General features: G+C 39.9%; 1 protein-coding gene across 7 annotated transcripts in view; it reads left to right on the top strand.

Annotated features, from left to right (window-relative positions):
- LOC137105626 (SH3 and multiple ankyrin repeat domains protein 1-like) overlaps window positions 1-24,080 on the top strand; it is a 41,003-nt gene that overhangs the window by 1,623 nt on the left and 15,300 nt on the right. The window contains exons 2-17 of one of the 7 annotated variants that reach the window (XM_067488080.1): window positions 7,578-7,630; window positions 9,346-9,940; window positions 13,445-13,648; window positions 15,483-15,554; window positions 15,643-15,751; window positions 15,882-16,033; window positions 16,741-16,908; window positions 17,238-17,279; window positions 17,931-18,047; window positions 18,154-18,231; window positions 18,387-18,453; window positions 18,666-18,841; window positions 20,513-20,643; window positions 21,461-21,600; window positions 22,501-22,614; window positions 23,227-23,305. In XM_067488080.1, the coding sequence (XP_067344181.1) occupies window positions 9,449-9,940; window positions 13,445-13,648; window positions 15,483-15,554; window positions 15,643-15,751; window positions 15,882-16,033; window positions 16,741-16,908; window positions 17,238-17,279; window positions 17,931-18,047; window positions 18,154-18,231; window positions 18,387-18,453; window positions 18,666-18,841; window positions 20,513-20,643; window positions 21,461-21,600; window positions 22,501-22,614; window positions 23,227-23,305 (2,141 nt within the window). In that variant the 5' untranslated portion in view covers window positions 7,578-7,630; window positions 9,346-9,448. Of the gene's footprint in view, window positions 1-1,755; window positions 1,785-7,577; window positions 7,631-9,345; window positions 9,941-13,444; window positions 13,649-15,482; window positions 15,555-15,642; window positions 15,752-15,881; window positions 16,034-16,740; window positions 16,909-17,237; window positions 17,280-17,377; window positions 17,745-17,930; window positions 18,048-18,153; window positions 18,232-18,386; window positions 18,454-18,665; window positions 18,842-20,512; window positions 20,644-21,460; window positions 21,601-22,500; window positions 22,615-23,226; window positions 23,306-24,080 lie in introns of those variants that run through there. The other 6 variants (XM_067488081.1, XM_067488079.1, XM_067488083.1 and 3 more) reach the window with 6 other exon arrangements.

Raw genomic sequence — 24,080 nt, 5'->3', positions numbered from 1 at the left:
GGGAATTCATTTGGAAAAGGAGGAAAATGGACTAAATGGGCAATTTAGAGCAGAGTGGGCACACTAAGATTAATGGCTTCCTCACAAACACCGAACAATTGGTCATGACTGAACAAAGAAAGCTGGGTGACATTATCAACAGAGAGGGACTGAGTGATTAAACGTAATGTGTGGGTAATGACAAAACAGAATATGATTATGACAGATTTGAGTTTAATATGAAAGATATGAAATGCACTAAATTGCCCAGAAAGCTTGATGTGTCAGTGGAGATGTGTGTTGCTGTGATTCAGAAAATTTCTACTAACACTGCCTACTTATTACCACTATCCTGTTCTGTGTCACACTGTTCTTTCCTGCCCAGTCCTGTTCTTTCCGATCTCTGCTGGAAGAGCAGAAGTCAATAAACAGTTTGGCCAGTGTAGCAGATGTGACAATGCTACATGGTCCAGTAATTCTCTAGGGTTTGTCATAGGGGGGAGTGTGGAACAAAAGACAGTGACAGCTCACTGCTATGGAACAACACAACTAGGCTCTATTAGCTTCAAGCTGCTACTGTATCTTTGTAGCCAGATATAAACACCAACAATAAAATGTTTTTAAATCAGTGCCATGGGAGTTTTAAACTACTACAGCTGTATGAATGTATGAAAAACTAATATACAGGCAAAATGCATACATATGCACATTCAAATGAATACACTCACACAGAAGGGCTGCAAAATCTGTGCAAAGAAATCCCACAGATCATCCTCTGTCTGACAGTTAAAGTGACATCATCAACTGTCATTGGGAATGTATCGCAACCAAATGGCTTTTAATGAACTTTGTAGAAGTGATAAAGTCTTATTGTTGTGCTCGTTAAAACGGGATGTGAGAAAATAGCGGTTTCCCCTGGCTCTGCAGGCTTTTCATTATTACATACAGGGAGGTTTCCCCCAGGGGAAAGAGCTGGAGCACTGCCGAAAACCGTGAAAACAAAAGCCAGCACAGTGCAACACATCCACCGTTCCGAACAACTCAAATGGCTCCAACTTTACAGATTTTGAATATGGCTCCACACTATTGGCTGAAATACACATTTACAGTCTTGCACAGTGTGCACAGATGGTGCAGGAAGAAACAACTGGGTTTTACATGGCCTGATTACAAGGGCAGGGAAACATTGTCTACTTGGCAGCAGGACACAAGATCATTTAATCAATAAGTCTAAAGTATGTCAATGTACCATATGACATGAATTATGGATGATGACAGAGCTTTAGACCAAGTAGGTGGCTATGAAGCTTTAGGTCTATAATTGTCACATCTCAAAAAATGCACTTTTTGTTCCAGGATTTAATCCAGATTATGGAATGCCGAGAAGCCTGGTTCAAACCAGCTGGGCTGTATTTCTTACTTGAGAACATGTTTTAAACTAAATTTAATAGATTACACATTTATTACCAACAACCATCTTCCAAACAGTGGCTCTACCTATAAAAAATACTGATATTTCTTCAGCGTTTCCTTGGGCCTCTATAAATTCAAGATTATACATGATGGGGTTCACAGCAGGAATGTCAGCATGGTGGTCATAAGTAGAGCTGAAGGTTGAAAATAGAGTTAAGAATAAAGGGTTTTCCTGTCTGTAGGACTTCATTACATGGTAGGTGGATGAACTGTAATGTGGCTTGACAGGGACTGACATGGTCTTCACTTTGTCAGCCATGTCTAATAACATTTATTAGTATTTTGTTGACTTTTGTCTCTCAGTGTTACCTTTTTGTCAATGGACGTGCGAGGTAAGTAAAATTGTCACTGCTGGGCAGTCTATTTTTGGCTGCTTAACTGCTATGAAATCCACCCTAAAGCTCTAAAGCTTTATGTTTGTTTGTCTTTGGCCTGCTTTCACTGTGTTTAAGGCCTGAGGTCTTTAGTTGGGAGCTCTAGGACAAGTATAAAAACTAAAAGTTGCTCTTCAAAATTACTCAGTACCGGAAAATCTATAGACGGGCAGTTTTTGGATAACTTTTTCATCCCTCCATTAGCTTTTTATTTGTTGGGGAAAAAAAAGCAACCTGCTGCACAGTTGCCTTTTGAAGTCTGTTTTCATAACATTTTAATGCAATTTCTCTCATATCATATGTGGAGTGAAAGGGAAATGTGTGTTACCTACATTTAACTAGTTCATAACAGAAATCTAGGGACCTCAGTTGAGAAATAAGGTGCTTTACTTTTGGACATACCTTTTGCAATGCAGCAACCTGTCCCTTTTGTGTATTTTAGGTAATACAATTTCAATTATTTGAAATTTTGTCACAAAGCACCAGCAACATGTTTGCTTCAGTGATGCTGCAGGCATGTTCCATTGACTTTGTGTCATTAAATTGATTGTTGAAGGGAACATTTTCTAAACGAACAGTTACATTGTGTTTCGTCTATTGTCCCAGGTGGATTGGTTCATTAACTAGTAGCAATAATCTCTAGTAACAAATGTGAAAAATGAAGTTGATGTTAAAAAAGTTAAATGTGCTTCATTATTATTAAATATAGTATTTGACCTTGATGTTAAAACAGGCCTCATTTGATTCATGGATGCTTCAAGCTCCATTTAGAGCCTGGTAATATAATTTGCAACCATGCTATGCTCAGATTGACACAGGTTTGAATCATGAAAATCTGGGGTCACCAGCCTGAAAGAGTAACTCATTAAGCCTTGATTCAGGAATTTCTATTGTTAAACAAAACCCCCTCATCAGTTGTGTTAAACTGTGTTTGTAGGAAAAAAGGAAAGACCCAAAAATAGCACAGGGGATGTTCATTCTAAACTCTGTGCTGCATTGAGGTCTCCCAGCCATCCAACCAGGAGGCCCTCAGCACATGCCCCACCTGACGCATTTATATTCAGTCTAAAGGGGAAAACAGCGGACTGTGATCTACACAAGAACGCCAGCCAAGACAGGGCTGATTGGTCTTGAACTTTTTTGAATGCTGCTTTTTGCTCAACATTTGCCCGGGACAGACGTGTTTGAGGTCTATTTACAGGGTGTGGACTGTGCATTAGATCATACAGTGTGCGTGTTTGCGTGTGTGTGTAGGTAAACAGTTAGCACGTGCTTTAAAACATCAGGTGATCTGTGTGTAACCCATGTAGGAAGCTGTGACCCATTTTTCCTAAAAAAGGTGTTTGGTTAGATGACGATGGGGCGCATCGAGCTGGAACGCGGATGAAAGGATGATTATTGTGAAATGGGCTGGGGGGTAATAATTTAAATGAGTTATCATTTTGTTTGATTAGAAATGCACTCGATTCGAAGGTGCCCGTTTGGTTGGTATGGGACAGTTTCTTCTCCCCGCTGAAGGGAAATGCCAGAAAATGCAGATAATTGATTCATCTATTGGTTGTATTATTATGTACTTTCAAAATTAATTAAAGATCAGCATGATTGTCAATTATGCACTTGAAATTTATCTGATTCTATCAGCGCACAGATTAAACTAATGACTGAAAATGCCAAGCCTCATTAGAGCAACAGGAAACCATACAAATACATTTCCATAATACATTTTAATGCTTTTAAGAGAGAATTGTAAGACAACTTAGACATTGACAGTTAGAGGATCTGTCTCTTATAATTTTCTTTGGAGGTAAGTTTAATTAACATTGATGCATTATAGAGCAGGGACTTGATTTTACCTCAGCACAAACACCTACATCAGAGCACCGCAGACCTGATGGCTAGTTATGCACCATTAATTTAATACCAAGTGTCTTCTCTGCCCCTGTCTAGTGACTCATCGCATCCATCCTGTGTTGGAGTAGGTCTAGAGTGTTACTGATGCTTCCTCATCACTGAGGGTGTGAAAAAGGCTGAAGGGTAGAGACCCAGTGAAAGAGAAGGGATATAGAGGACAGAACTTGGCCGCTCCACTTTTGCAGGACGTTAAAGTGGGACAATCTGTTCCTTGGACGATCTCCAATTCTACTTTCTGGGGACGATACACTGAAAATATATCTATACACATGCTCTGTCCTACATAGGGAGAGAGTGACTGACTGAGAGAGAAAGAGGGATGTGTGTGTGGGTGGGGGGGCGTGGGGTGAATGACAACAAGAGGAAATGCTAGTATGAGTTGAACTGAGTGTCCATTGTGGTGGGCCTGGACTTGTGAATTTCCTCTGATTGGACAAAAGAAAAGGAGAAAAACCTGCAGCACACACTGCCAGCCAACTCTACAAATATAGAGTTTATATACAGATACATAAGTCTGAAGAGGTGAAATAGTGATGCCAAATTAAATTCAGTCCAATGCAGACTTCTTTTCACTGAGGAAAAATTAGATTTCAAAAGTTGATTTGAATCATGTTTATTTTCTTGAAATATAACATTGAGGATTAAAAAAAACAAATAATCCCCAAATTTATTACTGCAGCATCTATGGAAAACATCTCAGAAAAGACAAAGAGGAACAAAGACAAAAGACATCAACAGCCCCTCTCTGCAATTCTCTCTGTTCACCTGCCTGTGATTTCCAAGTGGTCAGAGATAGTGCATCTCTATCTACGATCTTGGTTTTCATGATGAATCAGTCCTTGATTCCTGAATGCTAGTTTCTTTGTCTGTGGACCTATGTCAAAAGGCAAAATTGGAATCCTCTTTCAAAGTCTCCACATGGCGTCTAATCATCAGAAGTCTAGCTTCTGGATGGGCTTCCCTTGGGCACACCCACTCACCAGCTTCACCCACTTACCAGCTTCACCCACTCACCAGCTTCACCCACTCACCAGATGTTCTTGTAAGATCAGAAAAAAAATCATATTAATTTACGTGGGCAGTAAGCTTTGTACTAAAATAATAAATATTTGCAAAATGACAGAATGTATTTGTCAATATTTGATTTAGAGCATTTGGAGAAATGTTCTCCACAAAGTGTCTCAACTGAGAATTATGAAATGAAGAAATACAGTATGTGACCTGGTGGAGCAGTTTGTCTGGCTGATGTGTTTTTGGACAACAACAGAGGTGAATGATACAGATCAATAAGCTAATCCAGGTTACAGACAGACGCACAAGAGACATCTGTGGAGACAAGTAATTGTAATTAATTAGTAATTGTTTGAATTGTTGATAATACTGAAGTAGAAAATGGCCAATGTTTTCAAATAAAACCAAATTATAGGACTTAACCCTCACATGTCGCAGTCTAAGTACAACAGCTTGGACTAACAACCAAGGACTTTGAGTTAGGATTTTAGTCATATACATACAGTAAAACATTTTAGATATAATGGCATGAACATGACATTTGAGGCATAAATCTTAAACATCGCAAGATAGAATCTGTGAGATTATTGTAGCCTCTCTACGATCCTCAAATTAAGTAATGCAGCAAACACCGTCAAACTTACAAGCAAACCATACTGTACTTGAGCTTCAGGGAGCCCAGACCATATTTCTCTGAATTCAGAATGTAAGGGAAAAATACAGGCCAATATTGATATAAACCGCCATTTGATGCTGAAGGACAATTGATGTGAGTGGCTAAAAAGGAGCAATTCAGTGCAAGAGAGTGGAAATATGTTTTCCTACTGTGAGAAACGACGCAGACAATCTGTTCTGTCTGGGGAGTGAAATTCCCATCTTGCAACACCAATCTCCTAAGAGGAAGAAAAGTCACTATTAGCTGGAGATGATGGCCAGCACAGGGACAGGAGCCAAACAGCTGGAAAAGAAACTGACTGAAGTCTGAGCTATTGTTGTGGCAGAGTGTAGGAGTTGACTGACATGACAGCGAAGGCAAAGACAAGACAAGTTGCGACATCCATGATGGCTGAGGACTGTGATGCTGTTACATCATTCCGTTAAATAGCATTTCTTTTTACACACAACTCCTCTCATCCTTTATCCTCATGTTACTGTGGATACTGGCTTATTTCTCCATTCTTTCTAATCCAGGCACTGTTGTCCTTTCACCTCCTTTTTATTCTCTCAATTTGATTACACTGCGTTATGCAAACTACAACTCTCCCTGTCGTTCTCTCTTGTGTATTCCCCTTTGCTCTTATATCCCAATTAGTTGGTTCCTGTCTACTCTTAGCCCGTCCTTTTAGTTTCTTATCTTAACTCAATGTTGTTCAATATTTGATGAGACTTTGTTCATGAATCAACCTCTTCTATTCCATCTTGATCTACGTGAATGATAGTGTTAAGCTTCAAAAGCTTGTGTCAACACTCCTCTCTTCATGAGCAACCTACAATCTACATTTTGAACATGTAAATTAAAACTGTGCCCAAACCTGGGTACTATAGTCCCCCATGGTTAATATGGATTCCTGCCATGCAGGATGGAACAGCTGAGCTCTCTTAAGGCCACTGACTGTGCCCTTTAAATTTACTGCCAGCTGTAGAAAACCATAATGAAAAGATATTTTATAAAGGTTTGCTAGAGCCATATTCTTTTCAAAAGTGGTGATTATTTATGAATCTTATTCGTTTATCAGATGACTTTACCCTAATATGTCCTAAGTGGTTGATTCAATTTTTAAGCGGTTAGACTTATTATTGAAAATAATCCCTCAGTCATCTCCTCTTATTGTCTTCCCTGGTTTACTTGCTCTGACACACATTTTGTTTGTGGCCCACCCTGGGAAATCGATCCATAGTCAGTTCTCTTATCTAGAAACGCTCAACTAGCAGACTTCCTTTTGGCCAGTGACACATGAACTGAACAGGCCTGGATTACTTTCAAATGTCCACACAATCATTAAAACGTTCCTGATTTTATAATTGGAGCATATAAATTATGGTTGTTTTGACGGCGCAAAGCTGTAGGACTTGTCCAGGTTTTGTAGTTCTACTACAGTACTGTACAGTATGTTGACCATTTACTAGTATCACATTTTCAGGTCTCTTATTCTCTCTGTGTATTTCCCTAGACCCTGAGACCAACAAAGTAGTTGCTAATCTGGGGGTCACAAGACAAACCAGAGAGGTATTGTGATGAATAACAACATATAAGAGAACAAATGTTAGCAAATCAAAGCTAAGCTTCTTTTTCCTTTTTGTAATATTTTTTCTGTTGTAAAGTGTGAACAGATGCAACAATCAATTCTGAGGGTCTGAGGACTTTGCTTAATTTTTAGGGGCCAGTCGAAGAGCTTGCATGCATCAAGCTTGAATAGGCAAACCAGAAAGCATATTTTGCTTTTAGTGCCCTCTCAGAAACATGTGGAGTGCCTTGTGGTGCCACCTCACAGCTAGAAGTTTTAAATCCACCTGCGGGCTGCAGCCTTTCTGTGTGGACTGTCCTCTGGTTACTCTAGTTTCTCCCCACAGTCCAACGATTTTGTAGTTAAGGAAATCGGGGACCCTACACATAAATTGCCTGTAGGTCTAAATGTGTGTGTGAATGGGTGTCTGTCTCTGTCCAGTGTGTCCAGCTGGGATAGGCTCCAGTCCCCCTGCGACTCTTAACAGGCTGAGCGGTTAAGATGATGGATAATGCTCTAAAACCTCTGCATCAAATGCTTCTAATAGATCTATGGCTTTTGGCCAGTTTCTTCATCTCTACAATATTATTTATGTCAATTACAGGCCACTGTAAGCCGTGCCAGACACCAGTCGATGTTCCTTGGTCACCAATAGAGGTTGATAAGTCAAAAATCATTGATCACCTAATGCCCCTTTAACTTCCATCAATAACCATGTTTTTTTACACATTGTATTAACAACTGATGAGCTCTTTAAATATCTGCATGTTGGTAATTTGTGATTGAATGTGTTTAGATCTGTCCCAATTGGAGTTTGTCTCCACGGATTCCATCTGTCCATCTGAGCTTCATGATACCCATCATCAGACTCCCAACTCATGTGATATTCAGAGCGCCAATCGGCCAATGAGACAGTGGGAGAATCTCTCCGTCATTCACCATTATTAAAGCAGCTGCTGGCAATGGTCCAGATCTGCATGATGGCAAAACCCCTGTAGCCATACTTCACCACAGAAAAGCCAGGACAGAACATATTGAACCACCAGTATGCCAAATTTGAAGCACAATAAACCGATCTTAAAGCAAAAATCCACCCTAAAATACCCCAAACTGGTAAGGTAAAAAAATAAAAACGAAATCATGTCAATTGATATATATTTCACACAATGCAAACTGAGCGTTTGTAGCAAATAGGTTTTAGTAATTGAAAACCACGTTTGATGTCAGTGCATTAAAATCAAAGAGTAAAGTCCTCTTAATAGATTTTGTACAGACATTCATGAAGGAAAAAATCTATAGCACATAAAACAATTTTTCCACTCCAAGAGGACTCGGTCGACCAGAATGCTATGTAGCTTCAACAGTTGTTGGCTTTTAATTAAGGGTCATGACTGTTGCTTTTGTCAGCTGGAAAAACCTTTGCAACATCATCCAAACTAAATTGAATTAAACAAATTCTGAAAATCTTACAACTATTGAACATGGAGTGAATGCCAGCGTACTCCTTGCAGCAACTTTATTCATTCTACTGTTGAGTAAAACCCAGAAGCATCTTAAATCTGAAACACAAACTGAAGTTATCCAGATAACTCTTTAAACCTGCTTAGCACAAAAAACCTGGGATCAATTTATTTAATGTTGGCTATGCTCCTTGAAAAAACTGGGTGCAACATACCATGGATAACGTAAGAGACATTGTTTTTTTGTTGCTAATGGACTGTGCAAGTCAATCAAATGTAATATGTTGTGTTGCAAAGAACAGCAAATTGGGGCAAGTAGCAAATTGTTTCTATAGGTTTTCTCATCTCTAAACCACACTGACATGATCGAGGCAAGTGAAGGGACTGAATGGACAGTGAGTACATCCCAAAGTCAGTCACAACACCTTATTTAAAAAGTAACCTCCATCACAGGGAATAATTGTGAAAATGTGTGGCAGTGTATCTGAGGGTGGAGTTTTCCTTTAAGGAGCTCACATTTAGCTGTTAGCCCTGGGTTTTGCCTCAGACAAATGTTGGCTCCATTACTGCACAGTAGCAATGATCTTGACCTCGTGTGAAGCTAAATTGCACATCCAACTCACTCGCTTCCTCAAAGAACCTGTGATGCAAATTCACAGAGTTTATATATAGTCTGTCTTTCATCAGCCTGCTATTCCCCGATGCATTCCCAGTGGCTATATGGAAAATGTGGACCAGCTCTCTGCTCATTCACACATGTGTACTTATAAGCATTGCCGGTGGCTAGTTTTTCTATTCTATTGCACGTGTCTTTTTACCTATTGAAATTACACAGATTTTAATTCTCTTTCAGTGAAGTGTTAAGTGTTAAATGACCAAAGTTTACGCCCTTTTCTACCTGTTTTCCCACAGCATGTTTCTAAGGATGACGCCAATCTCATGGGATAGCCATGTTTTGTCTTCATGACAGCTATGTCACTCAGCCCTCTCTGCAGTGACCCCTGCACAGCAAAGGATGCTGGGAAATAATGAGCACTTTTATCCCAGTCAGGATGACAAAGATGGGGAGGATGAGGAGGAGGAAGAGGAGCAGGGAAGAGAAAACAGAAAAGAGGAAGGTGGATGTGACATGGAAAATGGAGGGTTAGAGAGTCTGGAGGAGAAGGAAATGACGGGAGGACGACAAACCTGGGAAGGGAAAGGTGGTGAGGTGGTGAAACCAGCAGCCATTGTGGTCGGTAGACAGAGAGCAGACCGGCCATTGAGGCCGAGCAACCTGGGCAACCGGGGTATCGCTTACATGTCCAATCAAGCCCCAGTACAACAAGCAGCCAATAAGCAGCAGCATTTTATTGCAGCCAATCAGCAGCCTCATCACCCAGGCCTCAGTCTACTGCAGAAGAGACGAGCTCTCATGGAGCGGAGCATGACCACAGCGGCTCCGCTTGAGGACACTTTCCTGACCCTGATGGTGTTTCGCATCGGAATTCCTGACATCAAACAAACAGTAGGTGTATGCCAGCACTAAGAACACTGTGGCAATACAGCATGTGAGAAGTTCATGTAACATACCCACGTTTACATAAAGAAATGCAAGGTTCCTCTCATGTACGAAGATGAGTTAAGTATACAAATTAAAAAATCCAGAGATTCAGACACTTTGAGGGAGAAAAATAATAATACAGCACAATACATGTTTTGTCTACAATTTCTGAGAAAAATAGGTAAAAATGTAAAATAATGAACTATGTAGCTAATTTTAAAATAAAGTTCTAAAAGTCTAGTTATCTGTACAAAACAGTCTCAAACAGGGCACTGAGTGGAGGTCTTTCCAAATGAGGAAGTAGTTCAACCCAAGTCTCACTGGTATTACTTCCTCAGAGAGAGAGAAAACTTTAACTTGGCAAACAAAAGTAAAAGTATATTGAAGATTCTTTTTCATCCAGGTTTTCTGTAAGTGGAGTCACAGCAATTCTTCTTTTTTACTATTCCTCTAACACCGAAGGGACCATGTAGATTAGTAGTGAACTCTTTGAAATAAGAAAACAATAGTCCAGTGGCTATAACTTAACTTCAGTAAGTAAATATGTCTCATGCAAATATATATCATCTCATCTCATATACAGTATATCTATTTGGCATGTGTAAAATTTTACTTATCTTGAAGTACGGTTATAAATAGTCTCCACTGCTAATTAAATGACCATCACAAACATTATGTTATTCCAGCACTGATGATACACTGTGATAGAGATTTGTGACAATTTGTACATTTGTTAGTGTGCTGTTTCCTACTATTTGTTATTGCTAATACACTTTCCTGGTGCAACCAAAAGGATTCAGAACTGTTTCCCTTTTAAACCCAGTGGTGTTGCATCCCTAAATTAAAACATTTTTTCAGTCACTTTGCTGCAGTGTTGACTCTACATCTGTTGCAAATTAGCCTCTGAAAAGAACCCAGGGGTACTTGATACATCCATTTTTTACATTAGCCAAACAGTGCGCACAAGCTGTACAAGCCCTTCTCTTATTTCAAAGCATTCTCATTGCAGACACCCCACAAGCCCAGGGATGAGTCCCAAAAGGAAGTAGATAAAATTCAGAGCTTGACTTCTGTTGAGCAACCCAAGAGTGCAGACAATTTTAGTCAACATCATCATCTAAGCATCTGCCTTGGGTCAGGTATGGTCATAATTAGTTTGGGAAGCAGAAGTTTGTATCAATTCACACTTATGGCAGCTCTCTGCTGTACGGTGGCAGCAGGTGAGAATTGGCCAGCCCACAAATGTCATATCCAGGTGAGAATGGATGTCCCAATGTAACCCCTCCCCCATCTTCTTTTTCTCCATTTTCAACTCCCTGAACATGCCGACTGTTCTACATGTCAGCTAATATGCCCTCAATATAACAGTAATTGCTAATTATCTAATAGGCTTTTAATGAGTTTGGGGAGAGCTGTGGAAGGGAGTGACTGAAAACGAAGGATTATGTGAAAGGTATTTGTGTTGCTCTTCGGTCTCCATCAGCCACAGGCATCATATTCCATTGTGTACACCACTGACAAAGACTTAGCACCCCAAACCATGCCAAATGTTATTGAGATGAATAAAAGAGTATGAAAGAAAGGAGTGAATATTAGGAGCTACATAAAGAGAGTGAAAGAAGAAATTAGGTTTATGAAGAGTCAGTTGTGGAAGGAATGAGCAAAGAGCAGGCTGTGTGCATTTACAGAAACCAGACAACTGCACGGTAAAGGTCTAACTCCACTGAGAAAGACTTCACAAAATCCTTGATTGTATAATACATAGAGATGGGGAGAGGATATCACTGTGGTATACGGCATAAATTATATTAGACTTCTCTCTCAGGTATCAGCTACTCACGTTCTTTCTCTTTCACATACACAAATATATACACTACACAATGCAAACTCAAGGGAACACACACACACACACACACACACACACACACACATATTGGATGCTTTACAACTTATATATATGCATGCACTCACACACATACACACACATATACACACTCAAATATATACACTACACAACTACATACTCATAGGAAACACACACACACACATATTGGATGCTTTACAACTCACTTATATACGTGCACATACACACATCCTCATCATGTGGTTTACCTCCTGGGGACCACCAAGACATTGCTACGGCAACGGGTGCCTGCCTTCACTAATGAACTGGTTGCCATGCCAATAGAGTTGGCTACACTATCAAATACTGCAACTTAGAGGGGGGAGCAGAGGGGAGCTGTGGAGGGTGGAGGCTTCAGGGGTGCAGAGGGGACATGGAAGTGTGCTGAGCTGTGCAATTTTACTTACAGTTCTCTGAAATGGAACAATAGCATGGATGCATACATCTCATTCCTCCCTCTCAGCCTTGGTGTTAAAGCCCTTCTCCAAGTCAGCTCTGTCTTCCAGCTCTAGACTTTAGTAAGAGCTGATCATCTTGTAAAAATGCAAGACAATGGGATAATGTAATCAAACGGGTAGTGTAATCTAGTTAGGCTAACCAACACAAATAATACATCTGAGGTATTTCACTGTGGCCATTGATGTATCACTGATGTATGATACATAGCAAGAACCAGAGATTTTACTCTCTAAACTGGTTTATTCTCTCCAGGACTGTTGTGTATTCACAGATTAAAGAACAACGTGGTAAAAGGGAAAATCTTTACTCTAGTATAGTAACTTTAGCCATTAATTACATGTGAGACAAAAAGTAGTGTTAAAATAAATGTGAGCTAGACCTGAATGCTCTTATCGCATATTCTATTAGGATAGAAGAAATCTTCTTATTTGCATGAATGTATTAAATGATTAATTATTAAAAAGTAGTTCATTCATATTCAGCACACACCACATTCTAATGCATTAATCATTCAGCAACTGATGTTAAAATCCTCATGCTCCACCGTTAATCCAGAGTAAAACTACACCATTGGTGCTTTAACTAAACTCACTAGCACAAAATGTGTGATAATAAAACCATGTGCATACATAGTTTGACACATTCAAACAAAAAAAAAAATTAAAACAAATACAAGTATTATAGGGATATGTATAGTACTTAAAGTAGTAGAAATAAAGGTTAGCATTTATCCTATTATGCAGAATGGCCTCTATTATTGCTATTATTATTATTATTATTATTATTATTATTGGCTTATGAATTCATTTTTTCAATGTTATAGCACTTAAACCACATCACTAATGCAAGGATTGTTGATAGCTTTTTTGATAGCTTTTGGCCAGTTTTCCCACCCACATATGGATGTACATGTGCAGTTTTTCCTTTCTTTGTTGGACAGAACATTAAATAATCAACAAAAAATATATTTTTAGGGACCCTGTCCTTTAATTTTGCCATTACACATCGTGTCCCCTAAAAACTGCCATCATAGCTGTTATTTCAGCTTTCAGAACATGTGTAGCATTCATACGTGAATGCTCTACTTTGTGCTCCCTGCTTGTCAGAGGTGTCTCCAGTTTGACCAGGACTGCACGGTGTGGAACGCTAAGCAGCAGATCATCTGCTCACTCAGTGAGTCATTGTGGGACGTCTACAACTATGGCCTCTTCCAGCCGGCTGGAGACGGGCGAGATGCAAAGTTTCTGGAGGAGGAGCGGGCCCTGCATGACTACTCGCAGTCCTTTGAGAAAGGGGTGCCTTACCTGGAGGTATGGAGGTAGACATGTGTGCAGAAATACTGATGGGCCCAAGTATGTCCTTAGCATTAACAGCCACTCTGATACTGAGATTCTTTAAATATTTAAGGAATTCACTGTCATTTTTTTAGTTAGGTTTGATATAATCACAAAACTTCAATTGTTCCAAGACTTCTCTGCAGTCAAGAATGATATATGTTAGGACATACAGTTCTTGGTTAATGTATTTGTTGTCCTAAAAGTTGTCAAATGTATAGTTAGATTTAGAAACTCTAAAAATCTGCACCTCCATTCTCCACCCAAATTCCTAAATACAGTAAGATACAGAGAACATTACTTTCCTTAGTGCAAGCACGCTGTGCACTTTGAAAGAATTCGGGGTAAAATAAGTTGAATAGATGCAGCTGTTAATAAGATTTATTATCTACAGCTAATGTACACTTTCCATATTATGCAGCATTTGTAGTTTGTTGATAACTATTGCACTGCTTCATACTTTTAAAACCCCTAAGGAATCTCATCCAGTTGCAAGCAAATGACTGTGGTTTCATAATTCCCTTGTTCAGCAGAATAAATGAGCTGAGTAAATTACATTTTGACAAAAAATCCGGTGGATTTAATTTCATTGTGTATATTATGTAACCCACAAATGATATTTTCCCCACTTTTTGTGATGTGGGTTGCATACGATCTGAATATAACATTTTCATGCTGTGATGCCATTATGTCACAGTGCCCTCTGGTGGTCCAGCTGTTGATGAACTGGGTGGGGCTGAGATAGTATATTCCGCACTTAGGGTTTGGCCTCACACCACAGTTTTTACATTCTTGACACGGATCCAGATGAGGACGTCTGTGCACTAATGAGGCCTTGTAACTAGATTATGCTCCAAAGCAGAAGGCTTCTCACAGCAGTATGAGTGCATGTACAGTATGCATAACATGAGTAATGCCATTCTGAGTCAGTCCTAGAATTAGAACCAGTATTTGCACGCAACACGTTAGTTTCTGAATATTGTTAGTTCTTACAGTGTCTACCTTCAGTTATTTATATTAGCAATATTGCAATTTTATTTTAAAAGTTAGACAAGTTGGCTTCTGTTAGGATGCACCTTTAAAGTTTTAAAAATTCAACTTCTCTCTGTTTGTCTGAGGTGCAGTGTGATGTTTGTTCAGCTGTCACATGCTAGATTGAAGCTTAGACTTCCCCCCTCACGTCCAAGTTCCTCAGCCAATCAATTACTTGTTATCACAGTACAGTTCTGATGTAGAGACAGCACAACCAGCCAGGTAGGTTAAACGGTTGCAGAGCACCATACAGAGAAGAAGCAGAGTACTGTAAACCCTCTGAGCTCATGGCTTTTAGTTGGGCTTCTTTGATTCTTTCTACAGTTTATCTGTAGCTCAGTGATGGGCTTAACCCATTCAGCCCCATATGTGATGAAAAAACAAATCTGACTTTATAATTTAAAGAAATAATTTATAGAGCTGTTCTGTTGACTCTGAGTGGGAGACTGACTTTCTGTGAGACTGACAGTGAGAGTTTTGCTGCAGTTAACAATGGTCCTTTTTGTGGTTTGAAGCTGAAATGCTGAAATGACCAAGATTTAATTATTTGCTCAAAAATCACAGGCCAATATTGTGTGAATACACTGCTACTAATTATCTAATACTTCTTCTCTCCTTTCAATAAACATGTTATAGTGTACAAATCATCTGAAATGCAGAATTACAGTAGAAATAGTAATTTGTTTAGGTATTTCTTCTATGAACGCTGCCACTGAACTGTGTTGCAGCTACTGGGGATGAGTCACAGTTTTCACACTTATCTTTTTCTGGTCCTCAGTTTAGGTACAAAACCAGAGTTTATAAACAGACAAATCTGGATGAAAAGGCTCTAGCCAAGCTCCACACAAAGGTATTTCTCCTTCAAATAAACCTTTCTGCAGTACAGTTTTCATTTCCACTCAATGACATTCTTTTCCTTTCTCTTGTTCCACTCTCAGGCCAGTCTGAAGAAGTTCCTGGATTATATTCAGACTGGAGCAATAGAAAAGATGGCAAAAATCCTTGATAAAGGTCTCGATCCCAATTTTCATGACCCTGACAGCGGAGGTGAGTTTATCGCAAGGCTGTGTGTGAAACTTACTGTAAAACTTTGATTTTTGACATACAATACTGCAAGAATATGTGAAGGTGGCTTTTCACTTTGACCTTTCTTACCCCCCTTACCTTTGTGGCTTAGAGACCCCACTATCTGTGGCCATACAGTCCAGCATGCCGATAGAAGGTATCAGGGTGCTGGTGCAGGGCGGTGCTCATTTGGACTTTCGAAGCAGAGATGGCTTGACTCCGGTGCACAAAGCTGTTAGGAATCACAATCACACAGGCCTCCTGGTATGGAATTTGAATTTAAGAAGCATGCTTGCAGATTGCAATTAGACATTTGTAGCTATTTTGGCAAAGTTACATCATTAACATATTTTATAAAAATGCCTTAAGGTAAATAAATGCCTATTGCAAATACTGTATCAAAAGGTGCGGTTGATGACATGGCTAAAAGCATTTAATTGGAACTCATATACTGTCAGCATAACACTATGGCATACACTCACTGGCCACTTGATTGGCTAGGTATGACTCCACCACACACTATAAACACATAGTAGCGTTATCATCCTTCTAGCAGTTTTTAATCTAAATCCTGACAAATTATAACCTTGTAAACGTAGCATTTATGGCAGTGCTGTAGCATTGGATTGCATTAGATTGTACAGGTGTACCTAATGAAGTGGCCCCTGAGTGTAGTGGCTCTTTCCCAGATGGTGTTTGCTGCAGCTTCAGCATAAACATTTAGAAGTATCTGATAGTTTGTATGAGATTACATGTGAAATAATCAAACTGTATTGATTTACATTCTGAGTAGTATTTATAGTCTAATTTGTATTATTATTATTATTATTATTATTATTATTATTATTATTATTATTATTATTATCACGATAACTCATTCTATCAATAATTGTAGCATCATCTTTTAATCTACTAGAAAATATATTACACACTTTCATTCATTACAAACACCAGGGCTTTGTTTTTGCCAGACTCTCTTGTCCTTCGGAGCGTCACCAGACTACAAAGACCGTTGTGGCCTGACCCCGCTATACCACACTGTACTGACAGGGGGCGACACGTCCTGCTGCGAGACCTTGCTGTACTACAGGGCAAAACTAGGGACAAGAGATGAGAATGGCTGGGATGAGTCCCATCAGGTAGCAATGGATAGTTTACTACTTCAGCTTTATTGTGAAGCCACAAACAACAGTATATGTCTATCTACCTGTCTGTCTCTCCCTTCAGTTGACTTTGATATTGTCTCATAGTTTCCTTTCATATTTTTATGTAAAGCATCACTGATTTTTGTCTCTCTCTTTATGTACAACTAAGCAATGCACCAACATGTCCCCAGCTTTTCACTGTGGTTAATGCAACATACCATCATTTCCTCAGCCTCTCTCACCATTTTCTCACTCTCCTCTCTGCCTTCCTCACTCGTCTCTCCATTCTCTCTCCTTCCTCCCCTCCTTCTCTCTTTCCATAGCACAGGGATGAAGAGGAGTTTGGAATGGAAGAAATACATAAGGTACCCTTCATCCCACCATCTAACCATGCACATCAGCCTTTCAGAGACAAATGCACCTAAACTGAAGGGAATGATGTGACCACAGAGTTTCCCTAAATCTGCTCAGTTCTGAGTCATCTTGAGCTGAATCCAGTTCAGAAAGAGCATTGGATAATATCTGTAGATATGGATGCATTGCCTACATTCACGTCTCTGTGACATTCTGATAAATTTGCGTTTGTACTGCGAGCTGGTTGTCATGGTATTTTATTTTGGTTTTTCCGTGCTGTGTGTCTTCTTTCTTTACTTTGTATGTATCTTGTGATATTTTAGTCCCTGCAGAAAAATATGAGGAAACCTATCTGGCTGCACAAAGCTCAATTCTGTTGTTTTAATGTTTTTTGTCTCCTTTCTTTTCCACCATGGCCCAGTGTAATTGGCTCTGACCTGTTTTTCTGTAGGGTAATTATGGATCTAAATGTGGATGTAAGACATTCCCTTTCTTTTACTTTGTAATTCTTTTACATTGTCTCTTTTTCTCCCCTATTCTTTCTAGCTCTATTGCACTGAAAAAATACTAAATGAAATTACCTCCCTTCACTTCTGTCATTCTATATTTTGTAATACTGACAATTTATGACTATATATCCATCACACTTTTGACATTAAAAGGCTTGCCAGAATGGCTTTGCCCAGCACTTGGAGCATCTGCTGTTTTATGGGGCTGACATCACTTCTCAAAATGCCTCAGGGAACACTGCACTTCACATTTCTGCCCTGTACAATAAGGCAAGTATGGAAACATATCCGCTGTATTGAACCAATATTAACATAACTATTACTGCAGATTTTTCTAAAGGTGTTAACTGATCACTTTGCCTCCCTGAATGATCAGGAGCGCTGTGTCCGTGTTCTTCTGTACAGGGGAGCAAATAAGGAGGCAAAGAACAAGCATGGTCAGACCCCTTTTCAGGTATGTTGAAAATCATATGGTTTGCTCACGTTGTTTGCTGAGTTATTAGAGTGGCTTTGACTGAAAGAGGAAAATGAATATTGCGCAATGAAAAAAGGAAAAGCAATATGTTAGAACCTATAACAATTATATCTCATTTTATTTTGTGTTTACAGCTAGCTGTAATGTCTGGTCACTTTGAACTTGGGGAACTCATCAAAAACCACAAAGACTCTGACATAGGTACGTTTTTAAACTATCTCTTACATCAGTTCCCTACACATGCCTTTTCGTACTTTTCCTGAACCTGTCGTCTTGAACCTGTCGCCCTTGCAAAACTCCCTCGTTTCACTAACAACCCACCTAATTTCTCCCTCCATTTCATCCTTTCAAATCCTTATTTCATACTCCTCACCCCTAAATTTCAATGATATGCCTCACACCACCATTTCCAGTGCCCTTTTTGGAATCTCCAAAGTATGTTCCTAAGCGCAAAGAGAGTGCCCACACGCTGCCTCTCCCCTCACTTCATTCCCACCCACTGCTGCGTGCTAACAGTGATAACACCATGACCCAGTCCGACCCCCTCGGCCTGCCAGGCAAGGCTGCAACCAATCCCAACCCTGGACAGGTACTAAAAACCATTAAGTAGATGGTTATCTGTTGATGTATGTGTCATTAGATATAAATCAGAACTTACAGTGCATCCAAAAAGTATACCCAGTACTTTTTCCACATTTTGTTATGTTACAGCCTTATTCTAAAATTTATAAATTCAAACAATACCCCATAATGAAATACCTTTTGTCCCTTTGTAAATTTGTTAAAAATAAAAAATGAAAAAAATCACCTGTACATAAGTATTCAGAACCTTTGCTTAATACTTTGTTAAAATCCCTTTAGCACCACTTACAGCCACAAGTCCTTTAGAGCATGATGCTACAAGCTTGGCACACCTATTTTTGGCCAGTTGTCCCATTCTTCTTTGCAGTACCTCTCAAGCTCCATTAGGTTGGATGGGGAGCCTCGGTGCACAGCCATTTTCAGATCTCTCCAGAGATGTTCAATTGGGTTCAAGGCTGGGCCACTCAAGGACATTCACAGAGTCTTCACCTTAGCCACTCTTTTGTTATCTTTTGTTATCTGACTGTTGTTGTCCTATTGAAAGATGAATCGTTGCCCCTGTCTGAGGTCCAGAGTGCTCTGGAAAAGGTTTTCATGAAGGATGTCTGTACATTGCTGCATTCATCTTTCCCTCGATCCTAACTAGTCTCCCAGTTTCTGCCACTGAAAATCATTCCCACAGCATGATGCTGCAACCACGATGGTTTACTGTAGGGATGGTATTGACCAGGTGGTGAGCGGTGTCTGTTTCCTCCAGACATGACACTTGGCATTCAGGCCAAAGAGTTCAATCTTTTTTAGTATACCAGAGAACGTAGTTTCTCATGGTCTGAGAGTCCTTTGGGCGGACTATCATGTGCCTTTTACTGGGGAGTGATTTCTGTCTGGCCACTCGACCATACAGGCTGATTGGTGGAGTGCTGCAGAGTTGCTCTGCTGGAAGGTTCTCCTATCACCACAGAGAAATGCTGGAGCTCTTTCAGAGTGTCCATTGAATTCTTGGTCACCTCCCCGACTAAGGCCCTTCTCTTTAGATCACTTCAGGAAGAGTCCTGGTGGTTCCAAACTTCCTCTATTTATTAGATTATGGAGGCCACTGTGCTCATTGGGACCTTCAATGCTGCAGAAAATTTTCTGCGCCTTTCCCCAGATCTGAGCCTTGATACAATCCTGTCTTGGAGGTCTGCAGACAATTCCTTGGACTTCATGGCTTGGTTTGTGCTCTGACATGCACCTTTAACTGTGGGACCATATATAGACATGTGTATGACTTTCCAAATTATTTCCAGTCAACTGAATTCCCCACAGATTAACTCAAATCATGTTGTAGAAACATCTCAAAAATGATCAGTGGAAAGTGGATGCACCAGAGCTCAGTTTAGAGTGGCATGGCAAATGACAAATATTTATGTACACGTGATTTGTTCATTTTTTATTTTGAATAAAGTTGCAAAGATTTAAAACAAACTTTCACATTGTCATTAAGGGATATTGTTTGTAGAATTTTGAGGAAGATAACGAATTTGATCCATTAAGGTATAAGGCTGTAACATAAGAAAATGTGGAAAAAGTTCAGCACTGGGAATACTTTCTGGATGCACGGTATTTAACCATACTTCATTAGTTACTAGATCAGCTTTGACATTCAGTCTTTATGGGACTTGGTGTGTTTCTGCAGGGCCAGCGTAGGGCCTCCATAGGCATGAGAAGCTCCAGCAGCCCTAGAACTCGTATTCGCTCTCCATCCAGAGGGAGAGGAGGCCAGAGTGACACAGAAGAGAGGCACCGGCAGCCACGAGGCAGACAGGGGTGAGGAGCCTGTGGAGGGGAGATGCACCACGTATCTTAAGAGTGGGAGTCTTTTAAGGCCATCAACCAGTAGGGACTTACTAATCTCCAGTTACAGGGAAATTACTATTTGTGTCTCAGCTGCATACTGTCTACTATATTTAGCTGCACAGATGTCACATATTTTAGGTGTGGTATGGGAGGGTTTTATTGTCCTTCAAACCAACAGATATGGGGGAGATATTACCAGGGAGAAAAAAGATTTAAAACGTAGGTGGTGGTGCCACAGATCTGTGGCAACAGCCAAACTTATGGCTCTGTCTGGCTCTACAGCACAGCTTTAAGCTAAATGCTAACATCAGTATGTTTATACTCATTGCGGGAATCTTGACAAACTGGTGTTTGCTGGTTTGACCATTTTGGACTTGTGTGTTACTATTTTTACATTAACTAATTAGCACTAAACAACTTGATAAACATCCACCTCCACACTCTTTACATTATTTCTCATCAGTCCATTATTCATTACACCAACTCTTTGTGTGCTAAATGGCACCTACGCTACATTAATTTCATGTATTCTAACTGCTAAAATTATGTGTTTACAGCACTTGTAGAGCTCGGAGTAGAGACACGATAATGCAACACACTTACAGCAACGAGACTGCAGCATGTATTCTTACTGTTGGTATGAGTGATGAGTATGACTCAACGACTGTCTCTGATCTAACCTGACAAGCTGTGTGTCGGCTCACTTTGTCGCACTTGTTTTTCCAGAGGGTGCAACACATTCTTATCTCACAGCTATATATGTGCCTCTGTCTTTTTCCTTTCCTAGTACAACTTCAGCGGGCAGTGGGGGAGGTCAGATGAAGCGTATGTACAGTGCAGTGCCAGGGCGGGTGTATGTGGCCACTCGTGCCCACTCTGCCAGTGGAGACAGGGAGCTCTCACTCAACAAAGGGGACAAAGTTAAAGGTGACACACTTACAAAAGGAAATAGCAATGTGTTACGAGTGAAATTCATTGTAAAAACTTAAATGTACAAAAAATATTGGCTAAACAATTAGAAAAAGTACTCAGTGTTCCTGTTGTGCCAGCTCCTCATATAAATAGGAAATTGTATTATTTGGCAGTTGAAAAACAAAGGAAAATTTAAGAAACAGCTCAGCAGGCAAAAGTAAAGCAAAAAAAGGAAACATTGTTTAAAAAAAAAAAAAACACCCACAGCGTCACAGCAAGCTGCCACCTCGTCTCTCCTCCACTCATCAGTTTAGCATTTTACCTTCTGCCTCACTTAACTGGACCCTACCACCTGGACAGGTAAGCATAGGCGAGGTCAATCACACAAAATAAACAGGTTCACTCAACTAATGAGCAAATTATAAAAACTAGATATCTCATCTGCTGCTAACACCATAATGTGCCTGTGGCTGTGTGTACACTGCTCTAAATGTACCCTATTTAATAAAATATAATCTCCTTCAGCTCTATTCTACCTGTCCGTCTTAGACTTAGTACCATCCAGCCTCACACTGCTGAGACAGGCTAATAATGCAAATCTGTCTCCACTCAAGGAAGTACTCAAGTAAAGTAGAGCAACCTTAAAACTGTAGCTAAGCACAGTACTTGAAAACATGTACCTACCTAAAAACAGCAGCAAGTGCATCCAATCATCACAAAGCAAAGCAATGTTCCTTTGTCATTCTCTGTGGATTCTACAATGTTATTTTAAAAAGGGAGCTAAAGGCAAACAAGGCCAGTTGAGAGGAAGATATGTATCGTTGTAAGGGTATGCGAGAGTACATTTACTACCCAAATTCAATTCTGCACATCTATTTATGCCTTTGTGTTCACCTATCTATTTGTCTGTCTCAGTGTTGAGTGTAGGAGAGGGGGGATACTGGGAGGGGACAGTGAAGGGTCGCACTGGATGGTTTCCTTCAGACTGTGTGGAAGAGGTGGTGGCTCTAAGCAAAGACGCCAGGTCAGGTAAGACAAAACCAGGAGGATCTTCTAAGAAATTGGGTTTTTAAATACTAATTATATGATTTCCATTCTGGTAAATGTTTAAACTGTTCTTTAGAGTTGTTTTAGTCTGTTGAAAGATTTTGTAGCTGGCTAGAATTAAGTTATATTTAGAGATTTTGAAACAAGTCGTGTTTTTTAATCATTTATCTACATATTGCAATGCATGTATTTCTTGATTCATTATTCTCAAAATGCATAACAGTTATGAAAAATAGCTCATACTATAGACGTAAAAAAGGACATGTTGAAAAATGGGTTCCTTTTTCCTTCAGGCTGGAATTATCCTTTAAGTCACCATAACACCCAGCACATGTTACAGTCATGATTACCAGCAGCTTTTTAGCAGTAGACAGTGGCACATGTAGAACTAAGACACTCACTTTCCTCCTATTTTCACATTTGCACTCTTCACCCAGTAAGCAAACCATATGTCACATTGAAGACACAAAAAAAGGTGTAAATATATTTCGATTTAATTGTGTCTTGTGCTGCAAACACTTCTACAACAAGACAGAGGAGGTGTCGTGATAAAAGTTCAAAGTTTGAAATGAGCTCTCTGCATGTGCCTTACAGAGACGCGCAGTGAGAAAGCCAAGAGGAAGCTTTTCCGTAATGTTACTGTTGGAGCCTATGATGGTACTGATGGCCCCAGGTGAGTACACGTGCTATTGGCCTTACAACCATAGATCTGTTAAAAAAAAAAAAACAACAGTAGTGGATCAATCAGTAAGTTGGACAAAAAACAAAATCACTTTTAGTCCTCAGTAAACTGAGCTTTCAAAAAACGTTAGCTGTGATGTTCTTCTTTCACAATGCATGCTGCGTCAGGCATCAGCCCCTTTCAACCCTGGCCAAGCAAATAGATTAACTAATGAAACTAGAATAAACTTCTTCAGCTGCAGCCCCTGATATACATAGTTCTAGCTGTGCATGAGTGTGGGCAGCAGCTGAACTGCCTGCTGTCTGGTTTATTACTGTAAGGTACGACTGTGAGACCAGTCAAGGTGATTGAAATAGCTGACATGCCGCTGTTCCGGGGGTAACAGGGGGTTCGTGTATGCGTGTGTGTGTGTGTGTGTGTGTGTCTGTGAGTGCACCCTTTTTGTGTCAGCCATTGTACGTCTTCCTACGTTGTGTATGTGCCTGTTTTCTGGTGATCCTGAACAGCTCTTGTTCTCCATTGTTTGACTCTGTGAACACGTCAGCACAGAAAGCACAAAGAGCAGTCATGTCATTTTCAGCTCTGCCCCTTTTTGGCTCCAGCAGACAAATGCACTTGTTTCTTTGATACCTCTATCCACATGCTTCAATCTCTGTTGGTGCGTGTTTACACTGAACACAACAATGCCATAATGAAGCAAGCTGCACATGTTTTTTTTTTGTTTTGTTTGTTTGTTTGTTCAGAGTGCATGTGAATAGGGCTGTGT

Source organism: Channa argus, chromosome 20, assembly GCF_033026475.1.
Source record: "Channa argus isolate prfri chromosome 20, Channa argus male v1.0, whole genome shotgun sequence".
Classification (NCBI taxonomy): Eukaryota; Metazoa; Chordata; class Actinopteri; order Anabantiformes; family Channidae; genus Channa; species Channa argus.
Note: the sequence above shows the minus strand (reverse complement) of the source record. Positions and strands in the feature narration are given on the sequence as shown.